The sequence below is a fragment of the Dryobates pubescens genome, chromosome 27 (genome assembly GCF_014839835.1).
Source record: "Dryobates pubescens isolate bDryPub1 chromosome 27, bDryPub1.pri, whole genome shotgun sequence".
NCBI classification, from domain to species: domain Eukaryota; kingdom Metazoa; phylum Chordata; class Aves; order Piciformes; family Picidae; genus Dryobates; species Dryobates pubescens.
In genome coordinates this window covers 14627601-14653693 of record NC_071638.1, presented here as the reverse complement: position 1 = coordinate 14653693, position 26093 = coordinate 14627601, and the positions used below count along the sequence as shown (strand labels likewise).

Here is a 26093-nt window from a genome sequence, read left to right as displayed (position 1 = left end):
ATCTGTTACAAACAGCACTGATAAACCTAGGACCTCAAGCGTTGAGAGATCAGTGATGTCACCTCTTCAAAATCCCCTCAAGGATTTTTTCTTTCCTTGTTTCTGCCCTTTTCGCATTTCAGCGTCTGAATCAGAAGCATGCCTTCTATCATAATAAATGTCCTGCCTTCATTTTCAGCCCTCTACACCTCAGGATCTTTGTTGACTCAGTCAGAAAGTGCCTGAGGGAAGTAAAACTTCTGTAACACTGCAGAGCAGTGCACTACTGTAAAATAACATCACAGTGCTCAATGTAATTATGATGCTAAACAGAACACTTGGTTATGTGTCTTATATGGAATTTGTAGCTATCTTGTAATAGCTCTGGAAAATGTCATCAAAACTTGTCAATACTTAATTTCTCATGGACACAGTAAAATTTAAATAAGTCTGCAAACACTAATTTACTCCTTGTTTTATAATTCCTTTGTATATATTTAATATGTTTTCTTATTTTGCTTGAAATGGAGGAATGACTGTTCAAGTTTCAGTGCTCTATACTTTCCCTTTTGTCACTGCAAATACTGTTCATGTCTTCCAGGTAGTTTAATGTTTGAGCATAAACATTTTCTGCAATATCAGGTTGCCTTACTATGTGTTTTTGTTGTTGGTGATGGTGTTGGTGTTTTTTTCTCCATAATCTTGTTTAAAAAAACATCTGTTCCAATGTCTGTCAGGTGTTGAGTGTCCTATTGCTTGCCGAGTCTGGTAAACCACCTCCCAGCAGAAGGACTTCCCACTACCAGGAGTCCCCATCACCTAACACTTTCAGGATCGTGCCCTGTCTTTGAAGGAAGGGGATTTGAAGTTTTGGTAAAACACATCCACATGCACTGCTCTACTATTTAAGATGGAGTGGAATGGAAAGGAAAAGGAAAAAGAAAAGGAAAAGGAAAAGATAAAATAAAAGGAAAGAAAAGAAAAGAAAAAAAGAAAAGAAAATAAAAGAAAAGAAAAAAGAAAAGAAAGAAAAGAAAAAAGAAAAGAAAAAAGAAAAGAAAAGAAAAAAGAAAAGAAAGAAAAGAAAAGAAAAGAAAAGAAAAGAAAAGAAAAGAAAAGAAAAGAAAAGAAAAGAAAAGAAAAGAAAAGAAAAGAAAAGAAAAGAAAAGAAAAGAAAAGAAAAGAGAAAAGAAAGGAAAAGAAAAGAAAGGAAAAGAAAAGAGAATAATAGTCACAAGAAACCTACAATGATCACCTACTCCATCCTGTCAACAAGTGTAGCTTTCTCCCAACTACACGGTTTATCCTGAACAGAATTATTTGAACCCAACATGATTTCTTGTTTGAGGAGCTAAGCAGATTACAGCTTGGCAGTCATGTGAAATATGATCATTTTATGTATCTTGCATACAAATCTTCCTTACATAATACTTAGGTGTAATAATGTTGAGCTAGAGGTCTCAAAGTGCACCTGCAACCCAATTTTCCCACGTTGTAACAGACTACTGGGTCAGTACTCTTGAACTGATAAGCAGTTTTCCCAGCACTTTGATAACCGTTAGGCATCTTTGCTGGAAGGGTAACAGTGCTATGAATAGGCTACCTCTTCTGTTTTATGCCTGTAGTTGGTGCCCATCCCACTGATCGAGTTCACCTGAAAGCAGTGATTATCTGCTCCAGTTTGAAGTAGTGAGACAATGACAATTTCTGTGTCCTTGTACATTGCTTATGGTACATAGTGTTCAAATAGTGCTAATTTGTTTGGTAGAAAACTAATACATTCTCTTTTCAATAGCAACAAATTTCCTTACATGGCATTTGCAGTTCTGTGTGCCACTGCCTTATCTTTGCATCAGAGACTGACCTGAGGTTCACAAACTGTATTTTTTTTTGGTTTCACCTCACAGTAATGTCATAATCTTGCAATGGCCTGTCCTCTGAAGTGCTCTGTGCTTTATCAGCACAGAAGTACTGGAAAAAAATATGAAAAATACTGGCAAAGCGGCTTGCACTGGCTCAAGTATGTATATGACTTCACACTCAGGCCATTTTCCAATGTCCTGTTTTCTCCATCACAGTCAGAAGTCTTTCTTTTGCTTGCTATGCTTGTATTCTTTGCCTCCTACTTACAAATCTGTTTACAGAAACGCTGATACATTTTCCATTGTAGTTTTATGCTTTCTGCATGTTAGAGGGCAAATTATCTCCCTGTCTGTTCCATTTATAATCACAATTAGATGTGAACTTATTTATTATCAATGTAGGACTGCTGCTCTTACACAGCTACTGCAGACCCTCTGAGCACTCATATTTCAGCTCCTACATTTTTCATACTGTTTATTAATCTAAAATGAACCTTTTAATCTTTAATGTGACTTGCAGTTAGTCTTTCTGCACAGTTAGGAAGGTAATCTCTCATATCTTCAAGTTTCTAATCACAATTTTAGTAAAAGATACCTTTTACAGGCTGAAAATTATTTCAGAGAACTCCCAGCACTTCAGATCTCTGTGGCCTGTGGGTGTCAAATCAAAGCACAGTTTTCACCTGGCTAACAGTGGGGTTACTTCTGTTCTCCTTTAACTTATCATTTTATTTTTTTTCAATCCAGCTTGTTTGCAATTTTCCCATCAAAGACATGCAGGTGCAAGAAAGAACCATACCTCCAGCCTGCTTTTCACTGACCTCTCTTGCATTTGAGATACCTGATTTGCCACACTGATTCATGTGTTTTCACTTGGTTTGTTTGTTTTGCAGCTTTCCTAACTTACACTGCTCATGTCCAGCCAACTTCTGCTTCCTTACACAGTAATCAAGAATGAGAGGACTTCACTCCTATGGATCATCACCTAGGTTCTGCGTGTCTTTTTTCTATTTCTTTGCTTTTCCACTTGTCTGTTATGAAGCACACCCTCAATGTTTTATATTCCTGGGCATGATGCTGCAAATAGGCATGCTATCTACTATAATATTCATCGGTGGTAGGCAGTGTCTAGCCCGAGAACTGTACCACTGAGATACATGTGGTTACTTTCATCCTTCACTAATGCAGAAAATCAAAGAGAGAAACAAACAGCCACCAAAAAGGCCACTGGTGGGTCACAAGAGGGGGCAGAAAATCAGGAACAGTTGGGAGGCAACAGAGGACCAAGGTCCATGCTTCAGAGTGAAACTGAAGAAAATGCAACCATGCCAGACCACAAGTACAGAGACAACTAGGGAGGGAAAGGAAGATGGTGGCAGAGTATATCCTTATGATGCCGTGAGAGAGGCCAGCTGCAGCACAAGGGGAAGCCAGCAACAGATGGATGTGTTCAAATGGACATGATGAGCAGCAAATGGCAAAGTCACCTAAGCTCTCTTTTGCCAGCTCCTGTAGGCAGTGACATCCAGTTGGTGGTTTGCCTTTGATGCAAACGCACATCTTCACAAGTAGGAATGGGCTCTTGTGCTTCCACACTAGCAGAGCACAGCGATGCTGTGTCAAGGACCTGCTAACAGTGCACCCACACGTGGATAAAATTTTCACAAGTGTACACAACTCTGCAGTTCTCTATCCTTTCCTCCACATGTAACTTTTTCCTTTTCTCATCCCAGGCTCATCTGCAATCAAGATTTTGCTCTTGAAGCAGGTCTGTAAAACAACTAGCTTTGTTATCTGCCCTGCAATGAAAGTCAAATTATTCTGCTAACCCTTGCATATAGTGCACACAAAAATTAAAAGCATAGCCCATGAAGTGCTATAGACAATGGCCACCTTCTTGGAGGTCAAAATGTCATTTCATGGACTACAATTGTAACCAGGGGAGCTAAATTAAGCTTCTGAATGGGGCATGCAAGTCACTAGGAACTATTTTTTCTCCCTCCACTTCCCTTCTTTCTCAGACTGGAAGGAGCCTGCTTCTTGTTTCTTCAAACAAGTCACTGACTCAGGATATTCAACCAGAGAATTTCCATTGCACAATTTTGGCAGCCTGGTGTTCACCACAGTGGCTGACCTGACCCACCAGCTTGCCTCATCACAGCAGCTACCACAAAAGCCAAGCTCCAGTTTCTGAGTTATTTCTGCAACAGCAGAGAAGTGAGCTGAGTCTTGACTTTCTAGGGCTTCTTTGTCCAAACCTTACAGTATGCAAATGATCAAATGCTTCCAGCCACTCCAGGTGCCCAGGCAATACACACTGTGTGCTGTTTGCTGTGGAAGGGATACTTATGCAAAGGGCTTGATATTTTAAACAAGTCATTGGACAGCAGGCAGCATCTTTTCATTGTGAAGTAGACAACTACATGTTTTCCTGGAAAGATCACAGAGCTTTACTGACAGGTTTGATGGAGAAATGTCAGCATGCATGACTGGAAAGTCTGCATTATCACACAGCCAGTGTCCACTGGCAGCTTCAAGCAGAACCACAAGCATTGGATGATGGAACAGGTATGTAAGTGCATAGCTCAGATGATAAGATAATTGAATCTAATAATATCCAGGAGGAAGGGTCAACTTTGCTAAAACTCAGCTACCTAGGAATTCTCCTGGTCCCTCTGCAGGCTGATACTCAGACAAGATGTGGTCCAGGGATTTGAAGCAATCCCAAACTTCTACAGATGTGTAGTTTATCAGTATCAACCATAATGCCAACAAGCATGTAATACTGCCCTGCAAAAACCCACCCCACCTCCCACAACTCCAGTGTAAAACGCATGTGTTGAGGCATGCATGAGGTATGAGAAACTGCATGTTTTGGGGGGAGAGGAAATTCAAGGAGTGAGCTAAATCTTGGCACAAAAGCACTAAAGGCACTGCACTGATGAGAACTCCTAGAGCAGTTGCTTCAAAATTCAAGAAGGAAAGCAGAGAATGGACAGAGGTAAGAGGAAACTGCCAAGTTAGGAGTAGATTAAAATGGAAGAGTGCACCTTTTTAAATGGATCTGTGTGGTCAGGCTCACATTCAAACTTCCACTATGGTGAACAGTCACATTCATATTTGTTTTCAAATGAGACTAATTTATTCTCCCTTCTTTCTCATTTTGATTATTTATTTCATCTTTGGGTAAACAGACTTCCTGATGTACTAGTCATTATTTCCAGGCCAGTCTCTAAATTACCTTCAGCCTCTCAGAAATGGATTATGCTTTTGTAATGTTCTACCTCTAATTTCACCATTTTACATTTATTTGAGCTTTCTGAAACCTGCACATCCTAAAACTCAAAGAATTGCTCATGCAAACAGACACAGGAGATCCCAGAAGCAGCTTTAAGCTCTCATTCTGGTGGCTTGAGTCTGAAGATGAAGTACTGTGAGAACGGAATCACATTTGTGTGGGATTAGGAAATTTGGGTCATATACCTACAAAAAGCTTAACTCCTTCCTTTGATATCACTTCTCCCTCTTACAGTAACAAGCAAATTAGATAAAGTTAACAACAAATGAAAAAGCAGGACTGGACTTCAGACGTGTTACTGCTCCACCTGCTCAGAGACTGGCCAAGCTGACAGTGCTCCAGATGTACTGCATAGTTGGATACTAAAATTTAGCATCACCTCATTTCTATTTCACTAAACAGGAGAATGGTTATTGCCTGATTCTGCTTATAATGTAACAAAAGAAATGTCAGTAGAGGAAAATTAGATGACTAGAATTTAATTTCACTGGAATGGCTGGACTCAAACAGCACTCAGGTTGGATAGAGAAATTGTGATGGGTAGCTCCACTGAAATTGTTATGCAGCAAATATAGACGAGGTGTTAACTGCACAGCGCAGACACTTGTGGACTCTTAAAACCATGGCTTCGCTTTTAACTGGATTTTTGACCCATTTAATGGAGGTCTCACACATTCTTTAGCCCATAAATTTGCTGTGCTGGCAGACTGGGCAAAAGCATGAGTCTCAGCCCAAATTAGAATAGAATAGAATAGAATAGACCAGGTGGGAAGAGACCTTCAAGATCATCGCATCCAACCCATCATCCAACACCATCTAATCAACTAAACCATGCAACCAAGGACTCCATCAAGTCTCCTCCTAGACACCTCCAATGATGGTGACTCCACCACCTGCCTGGGCAGCCCATTCTAATGGGCAACCACTCTCCCTATGAAGAATTTCTTCCTAACATCCAGTCTAAACTTCCCCTGGTGCAGCTTGAGACTGTGTCCTCTTGTTCTGGTGCTGGCTGCCTGGGAGAAGAGACCAGCCCCCACCTGTCTACAACCTCCCTTCAGGTAGTTGTAAAGAGCAATAAGGTCTCCCCTGAGCCTCCTCTTCTCCAGGCTAAGCAACCCCAGCTCCCTCAGCCTCTCCTCATAGGGCTTGTGTTCCAAACCCCTCACGTTCCAGCAAGTCAACATCTTTCCTAAACTGAGGGGCCCAGAACTGGACACAGTACTCAAGGTGAATTTGTGCTTACTACTGATTGTCATCAGTCTAGCTTTAAACCTTATATTAATTTTCAGACTGGGCATCAAGAAGAGCCAAATGTAGAAGTATTTACAGAGTTATAGAAAGGTTTGGGTTAGAAGGGAACTTCAATATCATCTAGCCCACCCCCCCTGCCATAGGCAAGGACATCTTTTACTCTGCTCAAAGTCCTGTCTAACCTGACCTTGAACACTTTCAATAATGGGGCAGCCACAGCTTCTCTGTTTCAGAGTTTCACTCATCAGAAAAAAAAAATCCTGATATCAGATCTATTTGATAACTGACTATGTGCTTTTGATGGTAGACTCCAGCCACATGTACAAAGCTGAGACTGTGGGGAGCATGGTGACACCTGCAGTGTACACAGACATACCGGGCATAGAAACGGCATTGTCTCCTTGTGCACTTGTGCCCTGTGCTACCACACTTTGCATTTAGAGCACTCGCTACTTTAGCTGAAGCTATTGTGCTTTGGGTGATCAGAGTACACAGCAAAACAGTGATAATTACCAGCAGGAGGGTAACCAGACAAAGTGCCAAAGAGAGGGGGAAATACATAATAGAAAATTTATTTTAGAAAGGCTCTTGAAAGGAAGAGTATTTTCTTTCCCTTATATATACTGAATAGAAGAGGTTTCAAACAAAGCACAGAATTCACATGTCTGCTGAAAGAAGTCACCAAAGAACTGTCTGAAAACAGCAGTGAAACAAGATTGTAGCTCTTAAGACAACATCAGCTGATGGGATTGTCTGCTCCAATTGTCTGTTCTCACGCCAAAAGTGCTTGTGTCAACTTGTAGATGTGCACGTGAATGTGACACCCCTCTACTGACGTTAATCCTACTGCAATCCCTAGTGGGCTTCACTTTCTCATAGAACAAAGAGAAATGAAACTAAACCCCAATGTCACCAGTTTTAAGGCATTTAAGGAAGTATGGCTTGTCATTGCTCTGCATTTTGTAAAAAGAATCCCCATGCACAGATTTTTGCAGTATAGTAAAATGTTCTTTATCAGCAGTCATCCTAGGTATCTGGTATTTTAGTAACCTCAGTGCAGGCAGAGACTGGCACAGAGGGACTCTTGGACTTGCAGGAAAACATCCACCTGGATGACACCTGCGCACAGCAGCTTCTCCTAGAGCATCACTGATGAGTGATCAAGAATCCTTCCCTTAAGTAGCGAAAAGTGGTGGCTGCTTATGTCATTTCCTAGATGTGTTGTGCAGAGGATCTCACCAGCATAAGTTCACAGAGAGGCTTTGAAGCCTGTGGAGGGGCTTTCGATTACATTTTAACACACTACATAACATATTCATGTGGTTTTCATGCAAACTGTGAGACAATCTTTACACACAGGAGAAGCATAGAAAAACTGTTGTAAAATGTACTCAGCAAAATGGGTTCATGTCAAAATTTTCTCTCATGTAGGGTTTACTGTCATAGCCTCTGTTCTAGAGACCACAAACACATCAACATGGGAGATCACATTGCTGTTCTTCGGTTAAGATGAATGAGATTCATGAAGAAAGACTTAATTATAATCTACATTTCCACAAAGGCACAGAGGGCATTCTCAAGTAATAAGGGTAGTTTTTCAGAGATCTCCAGGGAGAGGAGGTATTTGCTTGGAAATTATGGAAAATAACTTCTAGCCTGTTTTGCAAACACAGAAATATCCTCTTCTCAGTTGAATGTCATACTTGACTTACTCTGCTGCTTGCTGGTGACTCCTTTCCTTCTCACAAGGTATCAAGAAGTAATGATGCACACGTTAAAATAAGGGAGATAAAACCTAACCCACCCTTTATGTTTTACAGATTTACAGTTTCTAGGTCTAATTTTAAGTATCACTATGAGGACAAAGATTATTGAAACCTCTCAACTATCACAGGCTCTTAAAATTTTTGAAGACCTTAAAGATACAGATAAAGCTACTTGCTTGTAAAACCACAGGCTAGACCAAAGGCTGCAATTAAGGTAAAGCAATTAAGACACAAACAAAATTCTCCTTCATAATGACGCTGAAAACAAAGCACATGAGTGATATGAACACCCATGACGCTGGCTGTGGCTCTGCATGACATACTTCTGAATGAAATAAATTATTTAAAATTTAATGTACCTTCATTACTTATTCTTCTGCTGCTCTGCATCCATTCTTGTAATTAAGAATACTGGCTAGACTAAACACTATGATTAAAATAGTGCACCAACTGCATCTGAAGAATACTTAATTTTTTGCAGTGCTGTGACACTTAGGAGATTATGTTACTACAGAGTAAGTTTATTACAGTTTCTTTTCTACTACATCTTTTTACTTGGATTGCAAACAACATTTTGAGACTCCCTATCTATTGATCAGAATAGATCTTTAGCATACCCTTTGCATTAAAAAAAAATGCTCAAGTGTTTTCTAAGGTATTTGAATAACAAACAGTGCATTTGGTGAAACAAAGTCTGTAAGGCAAACACAGGCAACTCTGTGCTCAACAGGTAAGCTTCTAACTTAAGCCATGCACAAGGTATAAGACAGATCTCTGAAAAGCAATGCACTTACCTGGTATGTAAACAGCACTTGACTTGGTGATTTACCTAACTTTCCATTGATGTTCACTTCAATTTGACCTTGTTTTGGTTCATCCATTGGTCCAACTTCACATACAATCCTAGCAAAAGAATGCAAATGTATCTGCTTTAAGTAACAGCAACAATGTACGTGAGCTACCACACCCCCACAACATTAAAAAGCACTAACTTTGCTTCATCCTAAACAAGGGACTTGAATGATGCCTCAGATTCTGAGCAAAACCACCCAAGAATACTTCAATCTTCTATCCAAAGGTAGGTAAAACTGAAACATGAGCACTGTAAAGATGCCTTCTACAGAAAACTCCAATTCAGTGCAGAAGTCAGAGCTGAACCACTCCAACACTATATAAGGTTTTCACTGGACCTTGTAAGGTTAAAAAACCAAAGGTCCCCACCCCCATGATTTAAGAATCAGATCATCAGCTATCTTATAACTTGGGTGTGTTTTAGCTGCTGATACTTTTGTTGTGCATGCTGGTATCTTTCAGATTTAAACTACTGCATTTTCACACCTATGATCAAAATCCCTTCAGAATTACTGTTCTCTGAAAATAAATCCTCAGATAACCCACATAAAATCAGAGGTCAAGGAATACTGGCTAAGAAAACAGTCTCACCTAATGCCACTGCTGAGTGATAGATAGGATGTTTAAATTTTTATTTCTAACAGGTGATTCACAGAATACAAACACGAAAATGAAATAAGGATCCAACACACTTGAAAACTGGGACAAATGCTTAATGGAGAGCTGATAAAGCAGTTAGATAAGGAGGTATATAATGTTAACAGCCTGTGCAGGCAGCCAGTTTCATATAGGACACATCCTGAGGATCACTGCTCATTTCCTTCACTCTTTCCCTCTGGGATTATTGCTGTTCTTTCCTTAAGCAGTGCACGTCTGCTTAAAAAGCACACAACCTCAAATGGAAGCAAAAAAGCCCAACAAACCAACATCCCCAAATCACTGGCTATAATGCACTTAAATCAGGACTTATAATAAAAGGATTTTCAAGTCCTGCAGATCATTCCAGATTTTCTGTCTGGGTACTGGCAAATGGACAAAATTCTCTAAATTCTTGCATGTCCTGACATGTGTATGGATGCCTGAGTCTGTTCCTCATCATCTCTCTACTGTATTCTTGGAAGTTGTATCTTCTTGTCAGGCAGAAACAGGAAACGGTGCCTTTGGAGGAATTTCTACCATATGTCAAGCTAGGGAAAGCAGTCGGGGGCCAGGGCTGGGGTGTGTGTGTGTGTGCAGGAAACATTGTAGGGTGGTTAGCAGGCATTTTAATTGAGAAAAGTTCCCTCCCCAATGTTGGCATTGTCTCCCTTCCCCCACACTGCAAATGGAAAACTACAAAGAATGTGAACATGACTTCTCAAAGGCCAGCGATTAAATCACTGCAGAGCCAGAAGGCAGCCTTAAGTCCCTTAAATCTCACTGCTCTCTTGCCCATGGGAACAACTGTCTCCTAAAAAATGACTAGCTTTTTACTGCAGAGGGATAGGGGAGAACAACTAGACATTCATTTTTCGTTCTTTCTTTTTTATTTTTTTTTTTTAATTAAATTAAATATGAGAAGGTAATAAAAGAACCCCAAAAAACAAAAGAATGGAAGAAGACAGAGACAGAAAATTACAGATATCTATTTGAGGATTTGAATTACTTATTTTTTCAAGGCTTCCCTCATGGAGAAGATCCCTCAAAACATCCTAATTTGTTAATAAATGACATTAGCAAGTTGCATTTGTTCTCACCCATTACCACACTGGCAGAGCTTAGGATACCAGTAATGTTGCTATGATACAAGGAACCAGTCATCTCAATTCTGGCTTGTTTCCATGTATTTGAAAATATCAAAAAGCTTTAGAAAAATCCAAGAGGCTGGGGGAATTCATGTAAGGCTCTGAAGCAATTCAGTGCAGCTTTTGTGAACACTGAAAATAGGGAATGGGAAAAGATGACTGTAAAAGAGTTGAGAATTTTGTGGATGGTAATGCATATGTAAATTCATGAATGATGGCAATGGATTTGGGAAGCAGTAAGATATACACAGCTATACATATACATTCTTAAGTCCTAGGGGCCTGGGAAGCTTCTGATCCACAAACTGACTAAAGCTACAGTTTTCAAAAACTGAGGAAATCGCTTAGGTATCTTCAGAATCCCTACTACAGAAACAGCTAACAGTTGTTGTACTACACTTTAACTGAAAAGAAAGAAAAGAAGGTTTTGATTGCCGCTTTAAATATCAAAAGTGAATGAAAGAAAAGCCACACTGCTTAAAATGGATCACTACATGTCGTAGTACTACTGAAACTTCATGTCTTGCTTTTTTACCAGCTAGTATCACAAGGATACTTCCCTGTAGAAATTAGATGTAATCTGTAGCAAGCACTTATATCCCTAGAAGAATTTTGGCACTTGGTTTTAATTTTTGGCAGTGCTTAAGAGTGTGACAAACAATTCACAAAACATGTACCAACCTGCTTAGGCAATTCAACATCCATGGACTTGTTGGCTCTGTGATGACTTAGTCATCTAAAGCTAAAACTCTGGGCTCCCTCCCTGCCTTCAGGGAAGAAACTTTGTGGCTGGACTACAACAGAAAGGTTTAAGCTTCCCCTTGCTTTGCCTGTTTTCTGATAAATCTTGTATGCTTGGCTGCACTGTGGTTCAGATTTAGCAAAGATTTTAATGATTAGATGCACAGTTACAATGCCTTTAATTTAAAAACAAACAAATAATCTTGAGATATCTGCAGTAATTGTTTATGAGAGCTTTTCAAACAAATCAGAAACAAGAAAATCAATCAGAAGCAGAATGATAACATGCTATTGTAAACTTGATACTGTATTAGAATCTATCACAATTTTACATAAAGACTCAAATGTGTTACTATGAAACACTACAGGTATACCACACTAGTTCTTTCTTCTATCAAATAACCTTTTATAACCACAGGAAGATCATCTCCTGAAAACACAGAGAAGTTCCTTTTAGCTTCTAAAAGCTTCTAAAAAACATCCAGCAATTACCTTGTGGAAACAGAGTAGAATTCCTCTTTGAAAAGACATTCCTTTTCTGCCACTGTTATACTTTTCACATCTTCCGCTTTTATTCCCAAATTAGATCCCATTATGGTCAAAAGAATTCCTCCACTTAGTGGTCCCGTTTTTGGCTCAATCTGCATTTGTGTGAGGGAAAGCAAAAAGTAATTACATATTTCAGTGACTGTGTTGCTCTTCCATATTACTTAAAGCTACCTTGACTCATCCACACTTGAAATGCAAAATATGTTCCTTGTAGGACCCACACAAATGCATGCTGTGTAACTTTTTAAATGTTAATTAATCATCTGTTAGCTCAGAATCAGCACTCATCATCTGCAGATTTTATGTCTCCTGTGGCAGAGTGTTATGCACAAAACTCTTGCCTGGTGTTTATTCTGTTTTAAGTTTACTTCTGCTAAAGCACTGTGACTTTGAAAAACAAATGGATTGGGCTGCTCTCACAATCATTCCACAGAGCTTTTCCAGCATTTTTTGGCCATGATTTTCTCCCTTTAGATTTACATCAGAGAAGTGTACCTTCCTAACAGGGAGCTGCCCCAAAGTGTCTTCAAAAGTTCCTCCAGTCCCCTGATCTTCCTTACTGCATCAAATGGTAGAACGCTGGACTATGCAGCCTGATGCTAATTAAGTGATTTGCAATTAAAATAACAACTGAGATAATCCGTCAGTTACAGTGGACTTCTCAGGCTGAAATAAGGCTCAAACAGGCACTTGAATTCTGAAAATTTCTTGGAGACTAGCCTGCTTTCCTATGTAATATTTGGAGCACTACCAGCAAGACCTTTCAGGTCTTCAGCTTCGGAGATCTGCAAGTTTACCATCAAGAAGCAGGAGGCTGCACAGTCCCAAACATAGTAATTGCAAATCAAACAAATACAGCTTTTGAAATTCTGGACTTTAATGTCTGCTCCATCAAAATCATAGTTTCTTAGATCTAAGCAAGTCTGAGCACAGATATGGCGGCTGCTGCTTAATGCCCAGCTCAGCTCAAGAAACACTTGGCTGTTTTTCCACTGCTTCTGCTTCCTAAAACTTCTGCCTGCTGGCCATCCCTTTGCACTCAAACCTTAAATAAACTGGGTGAAAAATGACTCAATGGTTTGTGTACAGGTTTCCAAATACTTTGTTCAAATCTGCAGCTAACAAAAGCTTTGAAAAGACTAATACTTTAGCATTTACTATTAAATCCACAATCAGTATCCTAGGCAAAAACATTTCTATTTTTCTTAATTTTCCTTTTCCTTCCAATCAAGTCATCTTTATCTGGGCACAGCTATCACACAAGTCTTCTCCACACTTTCTGTTGAGATTTGAGAGTATAGCCCTCTTTGGCAGACTTCAGCTGTTTACCTGCCACTTCTTCTTACATACACCATCGTGGGCAACCTCACCCAGTGTGTCCCTGATCTAACCACACTGCACCTCTATTTGTGCAGCCTCAGGAGATTCAACACCTGTGACGGCTTAAGTCACAGGTTTCAGAACTGAAGGATTCCTACTGAGTGAAACATCCCTGTTACAACTCTTAACTTCTGCCATGCAGTTACCATACTTTGTGATAGCTTAGGATAGGTTCTTATGAAACGGTCTGAGTTTCAAAATACTCATATCACTGTTGCGGCAATTTAGACTTGCCCAGCAGAAGTACACAGCACACTCCTTTCTCAACAGTTATGTCCAGGAAAATAGCATCTGGTTTGTTGCTAAAAAGGACAAGGATTTAATCATAGAATCACAGAACAATTAGGGTTGGAGGGACCGTAATGATCAATCTAGTCCCAACCCCCTGTCATGAGCAGGGACACTTCCTCCTAGACCAGGCTGATCAAGCTCTCATCCAACCTGTCTTTGAACACAACCCAAATAGAAAATTGCTGTCAGCACACAAACCTCAGGGAAGGCACTTCAAACTAGTTTTTTCACTTTATGTTTTGGCTAAAGTCTGCTTTGAAGCCTATTAATGAGCCTGCTAAGTTTTTGTAGTTCCAGGACCAGTGAACATCCCTTATGGATTTACTTCAGGTAAAAGGAACTTCAGGAGAGAAAAAAATCCATGCTAATTCCCCAAATTCAAGTGACACATTTAAGAATAAACTGTTAGCCTGGCTTCTGGCACAGTGAGGACCAGGCTTGAAATAACAAGAATTCTCAAAGACTCCATTCAGTCTCTTGAGTCTTTACAAATCTCTCACACACATCACTACTGGCATTATTTCCTTGCAGTTATTTCAGAGGCATACTTAACACCCTAGGGAAAAAACTGCCTTTACTGATCATGCTATCGTGCTTGCACGCTTTCTCCTGAAAAATATCACACTGGTAGAGAGAGAAAAAAGCAATCTTACACGAGTGATTTCCGGATGAGGACACGTGTCAGTGGGAGGAGCATGGCAGAGTTTCTCATAAACGCACTTGCTGGGCTTGCCATCTTCTTCACACCAAACACACTTATAGTCCTGATGGGCTGCAAGGCACAAGCTGCAGTCGCTTCGTCCGTAAGAGCAGTTGTAGACAGTCACTGAAATGTAAACGGTAAATGCACTTAGACATTTTCAATGTGTTACAGAAAGGAAAACAAATCCTATGTACAAAGCTCAGCTGAGTTGTGTGACAAATAGACACACACTGTACTTAATCCCTGGATAATGCTGAGAGAAAACTGCACTTTTCCATGTATGGAAAAACCTGAAGTCTGTCCATGTGCAGAGTATGAATAAACTATCAAGTAGAACCCAAAGGCATTTTTGTCACTCAGGTACTGACAAAACTTTGAAGTACAAAGTCCTTTCTTTAACTCAATGAACCTGTCCATACAACTGTTCAAAGACTAGTTCAAACAAACAGGTCCTCCTGGCATACCAGGAGTTGGATGCAGAAGGGTATAAGCTCTGCACGGGTGTCAGCAGTGACAGACATCAGCTGGCACTGGACCTCTGCCAGTTGCATATTTAAAAGAAGAGAACTGCCTTTGTAGGCTGTTTCCAGGATATTTGTGCCTTTCCAAAATCATCACTAACTCCTGAATTGAATAGAAAGTTAACACTTAATGAAATGTTTTGGTTTTTTTTCAAGTTAATACCTTTTCATTTTTCCATTCTTTGTTTTCTTGCTTACATTTTCTCTTTTGTCTTAAGTTGCTGCCCCGATGTATGCCTTATTCCTTCTGTAGTGAGGTTTAACATGGTTTGTCTGAGCCAACAGATTAGGTCGGACAATCACGTCTCTCTTACTGGTGCACTATGCATCAATTGTCCCAGACACTAAGCTTGTTTTGGCCCCCATCAATCTCTAGCATGATGCAGACTCACTGAACAAAATAAATGTTCCCAAATAGAAGCAAAGCTAGGTGGTTCAGCACCATATGGAAAGCCTAGGCTTGCAAGAAAACATCTGGAGATGCACTTACAAGCTAGCCCAGAAGAAAACAGACTGAAAAGATGCCACACATTTCTCTAGGGAAAGCATTCAAGTTGCACAGATTACCTAGCATGTGAGTGCCATGTGCTTAACTAGGAAGGTAGTTGATACTGCACAGATGGAAACTTCTTGCTCCCTCCTTTTCTGTGCTTTCTCTTAATCACTGCTTCTCTCTATTGGTTGGGTTTTTTTTCTTCCCCTGGCCACACAGCCTTTCACCCTCTGCCACCAAGGCTCTGAGACTTGTTGAGTCTTGTAAATCAACTTAACTCATCAGAACAGCAGAAAACTTTGCAGGTTTCCTCCTGTGCTCTCTCAAGAGTTAAATGTGCTCACAGATGGGAGTGGAGAGTACAAGACAGAGACTCAACATTTCCCCTTTACAGTAGTGATGAGTTGGTTTATAAGCTCATTAAGACTCAAGAAATTATACCCTTAGCGACATTGTGTTTTGTTTTTTTTCAAAGGAGGTTCATCCTTAAACATGCAGGAAGCAAAGTGAAGTAAACAGAGGTGATCAGATGTGAGCAAGAGAGACCTGGATAAATCCCTTTGAGATTGCACTTAGTAAAGGTCATCAAAGATATCTATTTAAAAACTGTTAATATTCTTAGAGGAGCAGGACTCGAGGAAGGACGGCAGCAAAACCACCCTACAGTCACTAAAATTTCAGTGCACTTGATATCTTCCTAGATAACAGCAGCAGCAGCTTTTAAAAATCTAATTCCAAGAGGCTACCATGTCAGATTTCTACTGGAATGAAAAGTAAAATGAGAATGCTGTTTTCCCATTATTTTTTCAGCAGTGCCCTTATTCCCCTGCTGGGCATGAATAACATTACAGATGCCCAAAACTTGGATACTTCTCTCTGCCACTTGATGAGAGGATATAACCTCATAAGGACAGTTTCACTCTAAATGTGGCAGTTTTATAAACCTCAGCATTCAGTTTCACAGCTAGTCTTTCATAGAACAACACATTTTTATTCTTTCCCTTACACTGGGGAGTTAATGCAATGATAAAGTCTGTTTTTAACCCTTCTTATACCTGATTATCATATCCACTTGGTTTCAAGTAGCTTTTCCAGCAAAAACTCAATCGAGGCACTGTTAGAGGCATATGCAAAGTTGAGGGACCTTGGCATTTGTAACAATGAATCAATGAGGAAAAGCATCCATTTGATTCAACCCCTATCTTGAATTCTCAAGGAATCAATAACCACAAAGTAGAAGTAGCATCATTCCCTTCATGTACTGAGCACATCAGTATGGAAGTCATTGCACAACAAACATAAATCAAGAAATATTTTCAACAGTTCATGTGCTAACTATTCACTCTCTGTGTTGGATGTGAGCGAAGTGGTTGGAAAAGTACTGGAGTGACAGCCCTGGTATGCTGCTCTTTGCTTTTATAGGCAGAAGAGATGATGCAGGCAGCAGCAAGGAAAAGTTTTCTTGCGTCTGTGCTGTGAATTGCTTTTGCAGGAATGAAATTGCTTTCTTAATTTAACACTCTGCAAGGCTGCTACTGCACAAGGACAGGTAATATTGCTAAACAAGACTTTCCTTTGGCTTCTGAAGCTCTGCATTTCCCACCCGCATCACCACATGGCCACCTAGTATGACAGGGGAATATGGTAGCTGAACTACTTTGTTATCCTTCATCATGTGGATAGGGATTTTCATCCCACCCGTCAGCAGTGTCAGCACTGGAACATTTTGACGTTCCTCACATCCAGTTGCATAAACACAATGGAGAAAGCTACAGCCTTAAAGCATTAAACACTCCTCCTGTGCACTGATCAGCTCATTAAATGTACCAGCAGCAAGCCACTCATTAGATTCAGACTCTTATCCATCACCTTGAGATACCAGCTGTGAAATCATTGATAAAAAGGACAAAAGATAAAAAGGATATATTGGATTTCATACTGTTCAGAACCCCTGATGACTTGAGATGTACAAATGCTATCGTAACTTAGTATTCACTAAGTGTTATACAAAGAAAGGGTTCTTTCATGGGCAGGTTCAAAGGTGCTTCTCAGCAGCAACTATATACCCAAAGCCAGTTCTTTTCAAGATGCATAAAAAACATTATGCTCTGGGTTTCATATGGGATGGAAATTTAAAAGCAGGAAAGCATTTGGATTAAAAAAAAAAATCCCCTTTATAATAAAAAGACATTTGTTGATAATTTTTCAATTTCCATCTTGCAAAAGCTCTGTATTTCAATTTAAATGATAGCATTTCTTTAATAATTTAGGCACTTTTGTTCAATGTTTTCCTCAGACTTTGAAAAAAGATGGTGGGAATATTTGGTCAAAATTCTGCAGCTTTAAACACCACAGCCTTTGGAATGGAAATCAAGACAGTGTGAGATTATCATATGAACTCCCTGTAACATTCATGCCAGGTCCTCTTTTAAGTGCTTTCAACACTGTGCACAGAGCCATAGGGAAAGACTTCTAAAAACATACTTCTATGTAGTCAATATGAAAGGGAATAAATTTAAATATTGCACAGGTAAAAAATTATGGTCTGATGATTTAATCTGCAAGGTAAATTACTTGGGGGCATATTAAATTTTCCTGATGTTGACTCATCACACAAGTAATAAGTGTGTTGCCTTGCAGTTTTTGCACTATTGTGCCTTAAACTTCAGTCCAAAGGAGTGTACAGTGAGTTTCACCTCTCACATACTGCTCTGATTTTGATGGAACTTCCTCAGCTCACTCACAACTAAGCTAACAGACACAATTGCTTCATCATTGTACGTTCATAGAATCAATAAGGTTGGAAAAGACCTCAAGGATCATCAAGTCCAACCTGTCACGCAAGACCTCATGGCTAACTAAACCATGGCACCAAGTGCCACGTCCAATCCCCTCTTGGAACACCTCCAGCAATGGTGAATTCACCACTTCCCTGGGCAGCACATTCCAATGGCTAACAACTCTCTGTGAAGAACTTTCTCCTCACCTCTAGCCTAAACTTCCCCTGGCGCAGCTTGAGACTGTGTCCTCTTGTTCTGCTGCTGGTTGTCTGGGAGAAGAGACCAACCACTTCCTGGCTACAACCACCTTTCAGGTAGTTGTAGACAGCAATAAGGTCTCCCCTGAGGCTCCTCTTCTCCAGGCTAAGCAACCCCAGCTCCCTCAGCCTCTCCTGGTAGGGCTTGTGCTCGAGGCCTCTCACCAGCCTCGTTGCCCTTCTCTGGACATGTTCAAGAGTCTCAATGTCCTTTTTAAATTGAGGGGCCCAGAACTGGACACAGTACTCAAGGTGTGGTCTAACCAGTGGTGAGTACAGGGGCACAATGACTTCCCTGCTCCTGCTGGCCACACCATTCCTGATACCGGCCAGGATGCCATTGGCCTTCTTGGCCACCTGGGCACACTGGTGGCTCATGTTCAGCTGGCTGTCAATCAGTAGCCCCAGGTACCTTTCTGTTTGGCAGCTCTCCAGCCACTCCAACCCCAGCCTGTAGCGCTGCACGGGGTTGTTGTGGCCAAAGTGCAGCACCCGGCACTTGGACTTGTTGAACGCCATCATGTTGGACTCTGCCCATCTGTTGAGCCTGTCAAGGTCCCTCTGGAGAGCCCTTCTACCCTCTAACCAACCAACATCTGCTCCCAACTTGGTGTCATCTGCAAATTTACTGATGACTAACTCAATCCCCTCATCCAGACCATCAACAAAGATATTAAACAGGATGGGGCCCAGCACTGATCCTTGGGGCACACCACTGGTGCCTGGCTGCCAGCTGGATGTGGCACCATTCACCACCGCTCTCTGGGCTCGGCCCTCCAGCCAGTTCCTAACCCAGCACAGAGGGTTGCTGTCCAAGCCACGAGCTGACAGCTTAGCCAGCAGTTTGCTGTGGGGGACGGTGTCAAAGACCTTGCTGAAGTCCAGGTAGACTACATCCACAGCCTTCCCCACATCCACCAGGTGGGTAACCTGATCATAGAAGGAGATCAGGTTGGAGAGGCAGGACCTGCCCTTCCTAAATTCGTGTTGAAATAAAAAAAAAAAAACCTAAAAGGAATTTATATCAGAGTCCCAGCATGTGCTATAAAACACTTAATATACTTTTTTTTTAACAGAGAAATAAATGAATAAAGTAATGAACTGAAAGCACACTGAATATTTCTGTGTATTGCTGATCACCAGAAGGTGTAAAGGCTGCAGAATTTGTCTGAGCTGAGGTTTCAGGTGAAGTTCATATGAATCCCCTTATGCTATCAGAGGGGCAAAGTTCATTGGGGAAGGGAAATGGCCATTGAAAAAAGGAAAATCAAGCCATTTCAGTATGTTTGGACTGTAAAGCTTTGCTATTAGGTTTGCCCTTTAGAGAAAAAGCAAACTTAGGCTCATAGCATAAATTGGAAGGGATTTTTAAAGGTCACCTACTCCAACCCCCCTGCAGTGTGCACGGCCATATTCAACTATATCAGGTTGCTCAGAGCCCCATTCAACCTGGCCTTGAAAGTTTTTAGGGATGTTACCAGTTGTTCTATTGCAACAGGCCCAGCTAAAAATGTTTGACCCCCTCCTTTACATATTGAAAGGATGCAATAAGGTTTCCCCACAGCCATCTCTTCTCCAGGCTGAACAACCCCAAGACTCTCAGCCTGTCATCATAGGTGAGGTGTTTGAGCCCTCTAATCAATTTTCTGGCCTATCACTGGACCTGCACCAACAGATTAATGTTCTTGTGCCAAAGACACCAGAGCAGGACACAGTACTCCAGGTGGGATCTCACCAGAGTGGAACAGAGGGGCATAATCACCTCCCTTGACCTGCCAGCAACACTTCTTTTGAAGTAACCAAGCACAGAATTTGCTTTCTGGGCTGTGAGTGCTCATTGCTGGCTCATGTCAATCTTTTTATCCATCAGTACCCCCAAGTCCTTCTTTGCAGGGCTACTTCAATCACATCATCCTCCAGCCTGTATTGATACCAGAGGTTGCCCTGACCCCTATGCAGGACCTAGCGCTTGGCCTTCACGAGGTTCACATGGGCCCATTTCTTGAGCTTGTCCAGGTTCCTCTGGATGGCATCCCTCAGGTGTGTCAGCCACAGCACTCCAACTTGGTGTCATCTGCAAATTTGCTGAGGGTGCACTGTATATGTCATTGATGAAGATATTAAACAGCACTGGTCAGCCCTATGGGATACCACTTGTGACTGATCTCCATCTGGATATTGAGTCACTGACCACTACTCTCTGAATGTGACCATCTGACCAATTCTTTATCCACCTAACAACGGATCCATCAGATCTGTATTTCTCTAATTTAGACAGAAGGACCTTGTGGGGGACCATGTCAAAAGCCCTACAGAAGTCTAGGTAGATGACAACCATAGCTCTTCCCTTGTCCACTGATGTACTCACTCAGTCCATCCTAGAAGACTGCTAGGCAGGACTTCCCATTGGTGAAGGCATGCTGGCTTTCTTAAATTACCTCTCTGCCCTCCATGCTTCTATTCTTAGCATAGCTTCTAGGACAATCTGTTCCATGATCTTTCCAGGCACAGAGGTGAGGCTGACCTCATATAATGGCAGTAAAATACATAAAATATGTAAGTAAAATATATAAAATGGCCTTAATATGTACAACACTGATGTTTAATTAATGAGTTTAGTATTAATAACTTTTGACCTGACAGATTTGTTTCATACAGACCAGTAAAACCTACAAAGGTAACATTCTTATTCCAAATTATGAAGGAATAGGTTCCTGTTTTACTGCAATTAATCTCCCTTTAAACCCATATTTCATACTTACCCATCAGTTTGCTGTCAATCTTGACTTTCTCTGTTCTTATGGATAAGTTAAGTAGCAGGGTTTCATTTGCACTATAGGAGAACTGGAAATAAAGACACAATAGAGATATTTATACCTTCATTTGGCAAGGTTAATTTCGTATGTTTTCTATGATTCTCAATAATCTGAGCTGTGAAGGGTTTAGAACTGATCCCAAACCTTATGTCCTTTTTTTAACCTTGGCCAAGTACATTTATAGAAAAACATTTTAATGAACATAATCCTTCACAATCGGTTTCAAGTACCAAGGGACAGCAATATCTCAGTGCACACTTTTCATTAATTTAATTTACATTTGGTTATAAGTATCTAAGTAGCAAAGGTACTGTACATATTCAGCAAGTATACCGGCTGATCCTGCTGAGTTCTCCCTTCCCACACCATCTGGCCCCATTACTTCTGTGGACATAGCACATTTGCATCACATGGAGGGGAATCTCTTGCATCTTTTTCAGTGCACCCCCCTCATTATAGCCAATGCACAACGTTCACATGTTCCAAGACATGAGCTTCTGCTCATGTTGAAAGACAGCAACAAGAACAAGTGGTGGGAAGGAAAAAGAGCAAAGAAAAACACAATGGCTTTATAGAGCAATTGCTTTGTGCTAGGCTCAAATGCTGCGAAAAAGCTAATTAGTTCTCAAAACTACTCTGTTAGTAAGCTTGTAAGACATAAAGGTTAAAGTCAGCATAACCTTTGTGAGTATAACTTTGAGCTTGGTAAATAAACTACTTAAAAAAATAATAGTATTTCCTTTCCTGGTAAAATAAACTTGAGTGAAAGAAGCAGAGCTAGTAAATAGCCAAACAACAAGATACTGTTTCTACTCCCATTTTTACAGATGCAAAAAGGAAAAGATAATGAATCAGAGTGTGGAGGGGGAGAGCTCTGAAATTCTCACCTTTTATCCTCTCTGTTTTTACCAGATTGCACAAAAAGTGAAGAATAACAGTGTAGAAGTCCCAAATTGCTTCTAGGACAGTTCAAGGAATCCATGGGTTGCATGGACAAAAAAATCAAGGAGAAAGATTGAGGGCCATTAGGGGAGATCCCAGAAGCTTTGAGCCAAAGATGCTGCCTTTGGTTATTGCCAGAGAAGAACCTCCATCACAGATGACATTCTTCTCTGAGAGAAACCAATATTACCTGCCTATTTCTGCACCCATGCGGACACTGGAACAGGACTGAATATATTTAGTAGGTGAATCATTTTGTTGCATTTACCTCTTTACTCATGAATGAAAATTTTCCATCACTTGATTGATCAACAGGAGCTTCAAATTCAAACTGACTGTTTCCAACCACAAATTTTTTATCCTATGGAAGAGAAAAGTTCAGCTTAGAATCATATAGCATCACCAAACACAATAAAATATCACCAGGAAATATTCTGCTCAGCACCAGAACTAACAAGACCTAATAGAGATGGCAAATCAGTTAAAGTCATCTTCTAAAACAAAGCTAGTGAAACACTAAATCAGCATAATCTGCTTCTTTGCTGCACCCCTCCAAAGTCTGTTAAAAGTGGAAGCACCAAGCAGTACAAATAAAACAAGAACATATCTAGCACTCTGTTACAGGGAGCAGTAAGAAAAAGCCAAGAGTTGTGAATACTGGATGGCTTCACACATCAGATGTGTTATTAACAGAGCTGTGTGAGTTCTGCCCTTTAAGGTTTTCTCTGTAGGGACTTTGGGCAAAGCAGGAATTGAAGAACTGCATGAGAAACTGGGATGAACATTTCTCAGATCTTGCTAGCTTTGTGTCTCCTGCCTTACCATGAACCCATCTATGTTTTCACAAGAGAATCTTTGATGGCAGCACCAGCTTAAGGGTATTCCTGCTTCCTAGACATTTTCTTCCCTCTCTCGTGTCCCTCTAAATCTATTAGTTCTTGCCTTTAAGCTCCAGCACATACCACCCTGTGCTGCACCAGCAAAACTCTCAGAGCTTGGATATTCTGTGATTCAACTGAGCAACTGGGTTGGCTAAAAATGAAACACATCACAACACTGTTTCTGTGCTGGGTCATTGTCCTGCTTTGTCTCACAGGACAGCTGTGCAAACTGTTGCCAGAAGAATCAGAAAAAGAAATAAGCAGCAAGGATGTTTTCAGACAATATTGTTGGTAAAGAGTTATGAAATCAGAACTCACTGGGGAAGAAGTTGGAAGTGACCTCTGAAGACTATCTAGTCCAATCACTGTGCCACAGGCAAGGACATCCTGTACTAGATCAAGTTGCTCAAAGCCCCATCCATTTTGAACTTGAACACTTCCAGTGGTGGGGTATCCACAATTTCCCTGGGCAACCTGTTCCAGTGCCACACCTTCTTCATCCTAACGGCCCAGGAAGATCACCTCCCTCAACCTGCTGACCATGTTTCTTTATATGCAGCCCAGGATACCATTGGCTTTCTGGGCTGCACGTACACATTGATGGCTCATATCTAATTTTTCACCCATCAGTGAGTGCCCCCAAGTACTTCTCCACAGCTCAACTTTCAATCCATTCATCCTCCAGTCTGTACCAATATCAGGGACTGCCCTAACGCAGTGCAGGACTCTGCCAGTGGACTTGTTGAACTGTGCCAAGGGAAGTTTAGGCTCAAGGTGAGGAGAAAGTTCTTCACAGAAAGAGTAATTTGCCATTGGAATGTGCTGCCCAGGGAGGTGGTAGAGTCACCGTCCCTGGAGGTGTTCAAAAAAGGATTGGACGTGGTACTTGAAGTCATGGTTTAGTTAGTCATGAGGTGTTGGGTAATAGGTTGGACTTGATGATCTCTGAGGTCTTTTCCAACCTGGTTGATTCTATGATTCTATGATTCATGAGAACTTCACTTCAGTTCTTGCATGGATATAAAGAACTTGTCTGTGCCTTTGTTCAAGACTGCTTGAGTCTCCACGTACATAGCATTAAAAAAAAAAAGCTACTTGATTCTTCTTTTCTGTTCTGAGAACATCTAAGTCTTCTGAATGAATATCTTTTCTTTCTTTCTTTCTTTCTTTCTAAGCTATTTCTTCAGTGTTGGAATGACTGGTAAATCACAGGTCACTGTACTGCAGTGGAAACTTTTACTACTGCATCTTCTGCACCTTCACTGTGACAGGTTGGGCACAAGAGCCCACTACCATTTGGGGCTGAGAAGGAACACATGCTTTAACCTGCTAAAGGACCTGACTTCAGTCTCTCTGTTGTTTATATTATAGAGAGGAATAAAACTGTAACTTCTGCCTTCTCAGAAGCTGCATATAGGAAATAAGCGACTGCCTGAGCTCTGAAAATCCTCTCTGAAAGTTTTACAGTCCATTCTGCTTTACAGAAAATATCTACATACTTCAAGTTTCAAAGCACCTTGCAGATCTCTTTTATGAGGAATGCTCCCTCGTTTTCCCTACTTCACCCACTGCACATCATATATTTTTCACAAATGTTCGAGTTCTGCTGCTGTGTAAGACTTTCCCACATGTTTAACAGAAGGCACTGGGAAAGCAGGGGAGATACAGTGTGTGTGACAGCTGCTATTTGGAGTGACTTGAAATCAAGAGTTGCTATACCAGGGTCTTGGGCATGAGGCCACGGAGCTCACAGTCAGCAGTCTGGGTGAAAGAAGAGACATGTAGCAAACACTAGGAAGTGCATTACACATACATCAGACACACATGGCAAAGACAAATCCAAATGTGAAATTACTTTTAATGAAAATCGTTGTACATATAATAAGATGCTGGTACATCTGTCTCTTCTACTGTGCCATTCTCTCAAGGACTCAGATACAGAATGCCTCTCAGAAGTTGCATGGAGATCAGTACTAAACTTTCCTCTCAACTGTTTGTCCTGGATGAGGCTGTTCCCAAGAGAATGGCAGTATCTTTGGTTTACTTCTTCCTACTGCTACTCTTTCAGAGGAAGGAGGAGGAGTAGAAAAACAACAACTTCTCTTTTAGTCTTTCTCTCCAGTGGAAGACCTCATGAGGAAATGTACTCATTGCAATCCTGTTCACACACACTGCAATAGCAGTTTTAAAAGCCAACCACCTCTCCTACTCACTGAGTATGCCCAAACCTTTACTGTTAATCACTTAGAAACAGAGATGCTTATATACATAATATTGCCTAGTGTGCTCAGTGATCCATGATAAGGTAGGTTGTGCATTGCTCTTTTAAGCAAAGCACAGGTTAAACCAAGATAACAGAGCTAGTAGTTCAAAGTGACAACAGAACATTCATTCTTCATATGCAAGGAAAATAGGAGGAAAATTAATATATACTCATGACCTATCAATAAAGACCTTAAACGTGCTCATAGGTGCAGAACTGCTAGCTCCAAACACACTGCAATAATGCCCAGGATATCCTGTGGCAAAATTGTTTCTCATTAGAAGACATATGCTATTTTGCATTTGTGCTGCTGGCCAGTTCCAACAAAATACCCATCCACGGCTTCTTGTGAGCAACCCTGCCTCGATGAAACGCTAATGAAAGGCTAAGTGTAAGGCAAGTCTACTCTAACGAACTTTCAGTATCAAAGTTATTGCTTCAGCTAGCATGACCCTACAGGCATGAGTGCCTGTACAATTACAACTATTTCATGCCTGATTTGTCTGTTCTTACACATACTTGGAGGTCTGTGTAAACAGCTGTAGTCACTGTGTGTGCTTACTCAAATCTTGGCAGTAAAAGCATTATTATTTTGGCTTAAAAATGCACCTCTGTACTAGAATATATGGAGCAGCTCCCATGACAGATGATGTTCCCACATGGCACTCACCTAAGAAAAAA

The 26093-nt window shown here is 40.8% G+C and overlaps 1 protein-coding gene across 1 annotated transcript in view; it reads right to left on the bottom strand.

Moving 5' to 3' along the window:
* Positions 1–26093, bottom strand: part of PLXNB2 (plexin B2) — a 257964-nt gene that overhangs the window by 38991 nt on the left and 192880 nt on the right. Inside the window, exons 14-18 of the mRNA XM_054173886.1 lie at positions 22537–22629; positions 21273–21354; positions 14410–14582; positions 12029–12177; positions 8954–9062 (exon numbers count right to left, since the gene is read on the bottom strand). Of these exons, the coding sequence (XP_054029861.1) occupies positions 8954–9062; positions 12029–12177; positions 14410–14582; positions 21273–21354; positions 22537–22629 (606 nt within the window). The remainder of the gene's footprint in view (positions 1–8953; positions 9063–12028; positions 12178–14409; positions 14583–21272; positions 21355–22536; positions 22630–26093) is intronic.